The 7,499-nt window shown below is 65.3% G+C and overlaps 1 protein-coding gene across 1 annotated transcript in view; it reads right to left on the reverse strand.

The window, feature by feature from the left end:
- Nucleotides 1-6,473, reverse strand: part of PDGFA (platelet derived growth factor subunit A) — an 8,802-nt gene extending 2,329 nt beyond the window's left edge. Inside the window, exons 1-2 of the mRNA XM_014450495.2 lie at nt 6,058-6,473; nt 1,455-1,581 (exon numbers count right to left, since the gene is read on the reverse strand). Coding sequence (XP_014305981.1) covers nt 1,455-1,581; nt 6,058-6,375 — 445 coding nt within the window. The 5' untranslated portion in view covers nt 6,376-6,473. The remainder of the gene's footprint in view (nt 1-1,454; nt 1,582-6,057) is intronic.
- Between the last annotated feature and the right edge of the window lie 1,026 nt (nt 6,474-7,499).

A 7,499-nucleotide genomic window follows, 5' to 3' on the forward strand; every position in this document is an offset into this window, starting at 1 on the left:
CATCCCCCATGAACCGTCTGATTCCCCCCCCTCCTCTAGGGTTGGTGTCTTCCCCCCCCCCCCCTGACCTTGCGCAGAGCAACATCGCTCCCATAAGATCTTTTTTTCGTTTTTCCCTGCCCCCAAGAAAGGCGGTTTTGGGGGGGGTTGGGGGGGGTGGGGGGTGGCCCGTGCAATCAACGTGAGCCCCTGGGCGAGATTCCTTCTTCCCACCTCACTCGTTCTTTCAGTCTCGAGTGTGGATGTGATTTCTGGAGCTTTAGCAGCCATTTTGGGCCACGAGGCACCTCTGAGGATGGACAGCACCGGGCCTGGACAGAAGAGGGTCCCTGCTGACACCTGGAGATGCCCTGCATGCTCTGGTCTCCCTGTCTGTCCATGAGTCACAAACGTCTACCTTCAAAGACCTCCTCAGCCTTCGGCAACCCTTACCTGCCATGTCTATCAGCCTCAGTGTGTTCACCTGTCAAATGGAGCAAGTAACCTGCCTGAGCTGCCCCCGCTGCTGCCCAGGAAACTCCAATCACTCCACTCAGGAGACGCCTTTGCCCCCCAATCAAGGAAAAGACTGAAGCCAGAGCAGGGCCTCCGGGCAGAAGGGCCGTGGAGGAGGCTTCCATGTGGCGGGAGGGGAGGCATCGGGACGGGAGCAGGGGACCCACAGCCCAGCTGGACACCAAGCTCGCAGAGCAATCACGGCCAATCAATCACGGCCAATCAATCACGGCCAATCACGGCCAATCACGCTGCGGCCTCTCCTCGCGGTGATTCGCCCTGTGATCAGCCATCGCGCCTCCCCCCGCGGGGCGTGGCCCGTCCAGCCACAGCTCCTACCTGGTTGGCTGGTTAGGTGGGTTTTAACCTCTTTCTTTTCCGCTTTTTACCTGACTCCCTACGCCTTCCTGTTAACAGAAGGGCAGGGAGGGTGAGCGGGCCTAAGAGAGGGCTGTCGGGCGGCGGGCACTGCAGGAATGAGCACCCGAGAGGCTTGTCTCCTGGAGGAAACCTAATCCATCAGCGCCACACGACCTCCTGGCCCCCTGGGCGGCCACACCACCAGGACCCCCCCGGCAACGCTGCAGCCAGCGGCCCAGCACCGGCCTTCCCACCAGGGTGGGGACCTTCCTCAAACACGTCTCCCCTAATTACCCCAACCGGCTGCCGACCCACCAGGGCTGGAGACTTAGAATGCACACCCCACCCCACCCCCTCACCACAGCCTGAACCTCGCGAACCTCTCCTGCCAGAGCCACACAGCTGGGCCCGCCTCCCGCCGAGGCCCACGGGCGGCACGATCCGCCCCAGCCGGGCCCCAGGGCATACTGGCTGGTCAGCAAGCGTCTGACTGAGCTCACAGCAGCCCGATCCACCGCCCCCGGAACCCTGCTCACCACAGCCCAGCAGCCAGGCGAGGACCCCTGGACGCGGGGAAGAGAGGGAGGGCGCCAGCTCACCTGTCTCCTCCTCGCGGAAGTCGGGGCTCGGGCCGGTGGGCGTGCAGGTGCACTCCAGGTGCTCCTCCAGCCGCACCTGCACTTCTTTTAACTTTGGCTTCTTCCTGACGTACTCCACCTTGGCCACCTGCCGAGACAGACCCGCGTGAGCAGGAGGGCGCCTCTCCTTCCACCTCCTACCTCCGACCTCCGACCTCTGACCTCAAAGCTCCTCCCAGCAGAAAGGCAGGAGTGAAAACAAGCTTCAGACAGCGTTTGTGGTCTGGTCCTCTTTTACCTTAAAATAAACCTCACAGCCCTGGCTGGTTTGGCTCAGTGGATAGAGCAGCGGTTCTCAACCTGTGGGTCGCGACCCCTTTGGAGGTCGAACGACCCTTTCACGGGGGTCACCTAAGACCATCGGAAAACACATATATAATCACGTATTGTTTTTGTGATTAATCACTATGCTTTAATTATGTTCAATTTGTAACAACGAAAATACATCCTGCATATCAGATATTTACATGACGATTCATAACAGTAGCAAAATGACAGTTATGAAGTAGCAACGAAAATAATGTTATGGTTGGGGGTCACCACCACATGAGGAGCTGTATTAAAGGGTCGCGGCATTAGGAAGGTTGAGAACCACTGGGATAGAGTGTCGGCCTGCAGACTGAAGGGTACCGGGTTGGATTCCGGTCAAAGGCACATGCCTGGGTTGAGGGCTCGATCCCTAGTGGGGGGTGCGCAGGAGGCAGCCAATCAATGATTCTCTCTCATCACTGATGTTTCTCTCTCTCTCTCTCCCTCTCTGAAATCAATAAAAATATATTTAAAAAATAAACCCACATGCGTGCCAGTGGGTCTGAGGATGTGCTTCAAGGTGGGCGCTGGGGTGGGGGCGAGAGGGGCGGGGGGTGGTGGTGAGGGAAGGTGTTTGAGTCCGTGTTTTGGGCGCATCTGGGGCCAAGGGCAACGCTCCCCATGTGTCCCTGGTTATGGGGGAGCCTGGGCCGAGCCGGGCCTCCTGCCCCCGGGCCTCCACCAGTTTCCAGTGTGGGGCTGACTCTGGGACCCAGCTCAGCGAGACCCCGAGACCCCCAGACTCCCGGGCATAGTGGGGCACGGCGTTCACCACCACGGGGGGGGGGCGGTGGCAGGTAGACATTCCAGAAACACCTCCTGCCAGTCCCCTGGCGAAGCGCACACAACACTGGCCGCTTCCCACGCCCGTTTTCGTCAGAGAAACAAGCAGCGATTTACGACGCACCTGCTTCTGGGCCTGCTCGGGGTCCGGGCGCCCGCACCTCTGTCCAGGCAGGAAATGGCACATGTCCCCCCAAAACATGCTGTGAATGTTAAATTCTCAGAAGCATCCTCCGCACCAGCCAGGCCCACAGACGAGACATTTACGCCCTAGAGCCCCCCGTTCCCGTAACCTCAGCCCCCAGACCCACACGGGAGCCCAAGTGGGGTCCCCATGTCCCTCCTCCCTTCCCCCTCTGTTTGCACCGTATAAAACAAACACCCCAACTCCCCACGACTGAGGGTGCCCGTGTAATGAACCACAGGCCAATGCACCCCACAATCCATCGGGGATGGACGCCACCCCCTCCAGACAGGGGAGGCCTGAGCTCTTGCCGCTCACCAGGAGGGACTGCCATGAGGAGGACGCCCCCAGCAGGGCTGGGGAGAGCCACGCCCGCAGGGGACGCCACCAGGTTATGTCCTGACTGACGGGCAGCGTCAGGGCAGAGCAGCCTCCGTGATGCCCAGCACTGACCGAACCCCCGTGTGAGTCACTGTGAGGCTCACAGCCACCGAGGGCTCAAGCACGCCCACTTTACAGATGAGGGAACCGAGGCAGCAGACAAGGCTCGTTCTTTTGCTGGGAGGAGGCCTGGACCTGGAACAGCAGGGGCCCCGAGCTGGTCCTTAACCAGGGGACGTCCTAACTAGAGGAAGTCCGTCCCTCGGGTGTGACGGCTCCGGAACCCGCAGCTCCAGGCACCGCATGCCCAGTTCCGGGCATGTCCCGGCCCGGCTCCACAGCCATTCAGGACCGAGGCCAACCCCAGAGGCTCCTGGGCCTGATGGGCAGTGTCCCTGGGCCACGGCCAGCTTCCCGAGCCCACGCTGTTCGCCTCCCTGCCCACCAGGGCCTCGCAGGCTCTCACCGGAGACCTTCACCTCCAGGCCCCAAACTGGACCCACACAGCCAGGAGGTCCCTGTGCCCCCAACTCCGTCCACAGGACACAGAGGCCGGTCCCGGGCACCACAGGGGGACCCACCCGACCTGCCTCCCAGGAAGCCCAGCAAAGCCGAGCTGGGTCCCAGCCCCTGGAGCCCTGGGGCGGCCCAGGCTCGTGACTGAAGGACTTTGGTCCGTGCCCTCAGACAAAACGGGCGCCCCGACCTGCAGCTCCCTCCCCGAGAGGGGCTCACAGCAGCTCCTTCACCCTGACCCACCGCGGCCTCTGCTGGGGGCCGGGGCCTGAGCCACTGGGCACACCACCAGTCCTGGCCACCACCGTCCTGACCCCGAGGCCTGGACCTGGGGACAGGGCCCCGGGTCGGCCCACACGGTGGCCGAGGAAGGACACCTCCTCAGGGAAGCCAGTTAGGGAGTGGACAGCAAGCACTGACCACAGCAAGCCCAGCTCAGGGAAGTGGACCCCTGGGCCCCCAGCCTACCTCTGAGTGTCCCTACCTACCCTGGGGGGCCTGTGGGGGGCCTGGGGCCCCTGCTCCCAGATGCTGCCACCAAGCTGCTGCAGGGGTAGGGGGGCCAGGTCCCTGAGGAGGGGTGAGCCCTGCTCCAGGCCCACACCTGTGACCTCATGGGGATGCGCGTAGGGGGCTGGCCTTCGACCCCAGCACGTCCAGACACCCAGGGCCTGGGGCCAGTGGGCAGGCTTCGGCCAAGTTCACTCTCCTGGGCCCCAGAGGGTGACCACGCCCAGCCGGACTGCTATCTCCGTTTATAAGACGCCTTCGTGACTCCAAAGGCTAGGAAGCCAGAAAGCCAGGGAGGAGCCACCCCAGGACTCCCACCTGCCCGCGGCCCATCCAGGACGCGGCCTCGGTGCCGAGGGCCCGCTCGGCCTCCACCCAGACGGAGCGGAACGGCCCCTCACAATGGCCCCCTGTTCCCACTGACCTTCTGTCCCTTCAGCCAGAACCCCAGTGTCTGGGCCGGATGTTTTCCTGCCAGCCCTCGCAGGGTGGGCAGGGCAGAGCAGGGCAGGGCGCGGGCGGGACCAGCTGCAGATGGAGTCCCCGGCCCCTCCCGGGCTGACCACGACCCCGCGGGGGCGATGGAGGCCCCAGGGGGAGGCCCTGGTCCAGCTCCGCCACCCCCCTGAGCCCCAGGCAGAGACGCGCCCCCCCGGGAGGGCCGGCCCCACCCACCCTCCCTGCTGCCACCCTCCCTGCTGCCGGGTGTCTGCGCCAGGACCCCACCCGGGGGCAGTGCGAGGGGCCAGCGCCGGCCAGCGCTCCCGGCCTTGGGAGCACCTTGCGTGTGGCCGTGGGCCTCGGGCCGTGGAATGTGCTTCCTCAGCCTCCGAGCGGGGCCCTGGGCCCCGAGGCCAGGGAGGCCCCAGGTTTGGGTCTAAAGGGCCTTCTCATGTGACAGGTGGCCGGCGGAGACGCGGTCCTCCCTGAGGAAGTTTCCCCCTGCACCTCACGCGGGGGCGGGGGCGGGGCCGACACCGGGGTGGACAGCAGGGCACCGAGGGCTTGAGTAACACATAGTCAAGGAGTGAGTTCTACACACCCCGACGGACACATTCCACCCAGGAGGGTGGGCGCACCTGCCAGGGAGGCTCAGCGGGGGGCGCAGGCCTGCTGCCCAGGAAGGACCCACACCCCAGAGCCCAGACAGGGAGCACTGGCCTCACAGCCTCAGCCTCACCCCCGAGAAGCCAGGAGGCGCCCCGAGCCTCCCTCCAACCCTCTCCCCTTCCTAAAGGGCTGGCGCTCTAGTTTCCCAGCCCAGACACCCAGTTGCCCAGCTTCAGACCCATTTTACAGATGAGGTTAGTGCGGCTGGAGGGGGGACCCAGGTCCCAAGAGGAGCTGCCAGCCACTGGCCACCTGGAGGGACCTGAATTTCCCCCCAGGACTCAGGTGGGGAGCTCAGGGAACTCCTACGTGACCTTCCTGCACCGCCCCCTCAGTGCTGCCCTGGAGGGCACCTCGGCCGGCCCAGCCTGGGGAAGAGGAGGGCTCGCTCAGGCTCCCAGCGAGAGTCGGCCCCAGCCACCTGTCCCTCCTGAAACAAGGGAGGCGTGGCCTTGCAGCAGCCCCAGAGGGACCCTCCCAGAGAAACACTCCATCGACACCATGAAAGGGGGTGCCCTCCCCGATTTACAGGCAACATGCCCAGGGTCCGTGCAGGCTGAGGGGACCCAACCCCACCTGCCAAGCACCCAGCCCCCACCAAGGTGCCTCCGTGAAGGAAGACTTTTCCCCCCGACTGTTTCCTGTGATGCCGGGGGCCCCAGACACCCGTCGGCGCAGGAGACGAGCCCCTCGGCCGCACAGCCCTGCCTCCCGGTGCGGGGACCCAGCCCCTCCGACGGCTGCAGGTGCGGGGCAGCGCGCTGGGCTCACCTTGACGCTGCGGTGGTGCACGCGGGACGGCTGGCACTTAACGCTGCTGGTGTTGCAGCAGCCGGTGCAGCGTTTCACCTCCACGCACGGCGGCCAGATCAGGAAGTTGGCGGACGTGGGGTCGACCTGGCTCCGAGGTATCTCATAAATGACCGTCCTGGTCTTGCAGGCGGCGGGGACGGCTTCCTCTGCAGAGGGAGAGCCTGGTGAGTGTGAAGGCCATGCCTGTCCACTGACCCTGCAGCCCCTCCGGGGGTCGGGGCTGGGGCTGGGGCTGGGCAACCGGGCGTGCAGCTGCTGCTTCCTCCAATGGGACATGTCACAGCCCCAGGTCCCCACACCCCACAGGGGTCGCTGAGCTGTCCCAGGATGAGCAGGGGCTCGAGGGCCCAGTGGGGAGAATCCAGGGGAGGACACGGCCGGCAGAGGGAAGGAGGGGTCACACGGCCGGCACAGCAGGAAGGGACATGGGAGACGCCAGGCCCGGACACCCAGCCCCCGAGCCCACCAAGGAGGACCTGGATCTCTTCTGCTCTGTGCTCCTCGCACGTCCACGGTCCAGCCCGAAGCCTTACGGACAGGACACGGGGTGGGACCGACAGACGAGAAACCCACCCCTGGACCCCAGACACGTGCCCAGGGAGCCCCGCCAGCAGGGTCTGCGACCACCCACCGAAGCTGCCTCCAGCAACACTCAGGGCCCCCGGGACCCTAGGGCCAGACTGGAAGGAGCCCCCCCAGCGTGCAGGGCCCACCACGGCCCCAGCACCCACTCGCACACCCCGGGCTCGCACGAGCCCAGAGGCCAGCACGGAGGGGGCGCGACCCTGCAGACGGAGGACCGTCCTCTGCCTCCGCCCTGTCAGCTGCTACAACGCCCCTCCTCACACGGGTGGGAAGACCTCGGGGAGCCTGGGAGACCCAGCAGGGACCTGCGCCCCGAGAATAAGCCACCCCACTGCTGCCCCCCGAGGGAAGCACAGGGGAACCGGACCAGATGGGCTGGGGTGGAGCCGGGAGAGGCCTTGGGCCCAGCCCCTTGTTTTACTCGAGGAGGCCCCTCCTGGCTGGATCGGACCCGCACCCTCCAGGGGGCCCGGCTGCTGCAAGGACGTGACCTACGTGGTCACAGCACAGCGAACATCCCTGGGGAGGCCCGACTACCTGAGCCAGGAGCCACACCCACACACCACGCTCAGCGGGAGAAGCCACAGGACCCTTCTTCTCGGAGGGGCTAAAGCTGGGGGGGGGGGTCACCTGCCCAGGGCCAGGCAGAGCCCACAGGCAGCAGCCGCGGAAGCAGGCAGCCCCACGGCCGACTGCACCCCCAGGGCAGGAAGGTGCAGAGCCCCTCCGAGCTCCAACGTGAGCAGACCTGGGCTCCTCTGTGTGACGGACAAGAACCCCCCCCCCCAAACCCAGGCCGATGTGGAGCCCCAGGA

The sequence above is a fragment of the Myotis lucifugus genome, unplaced genomic scaffold (assembly GCF_000147115.1).
Source record: "Myotis lucifugus unplaced genomic scaffold, Myoluc2.0 scaffold_2460, whole genome shotgun sequence".
NCBI classification, from domain to species: Eukaryota; Metazoa; Chordata; class Mammalia; order Chiroptera; family Vespertilionidae; genus Myotis; species Myotis lucifugus.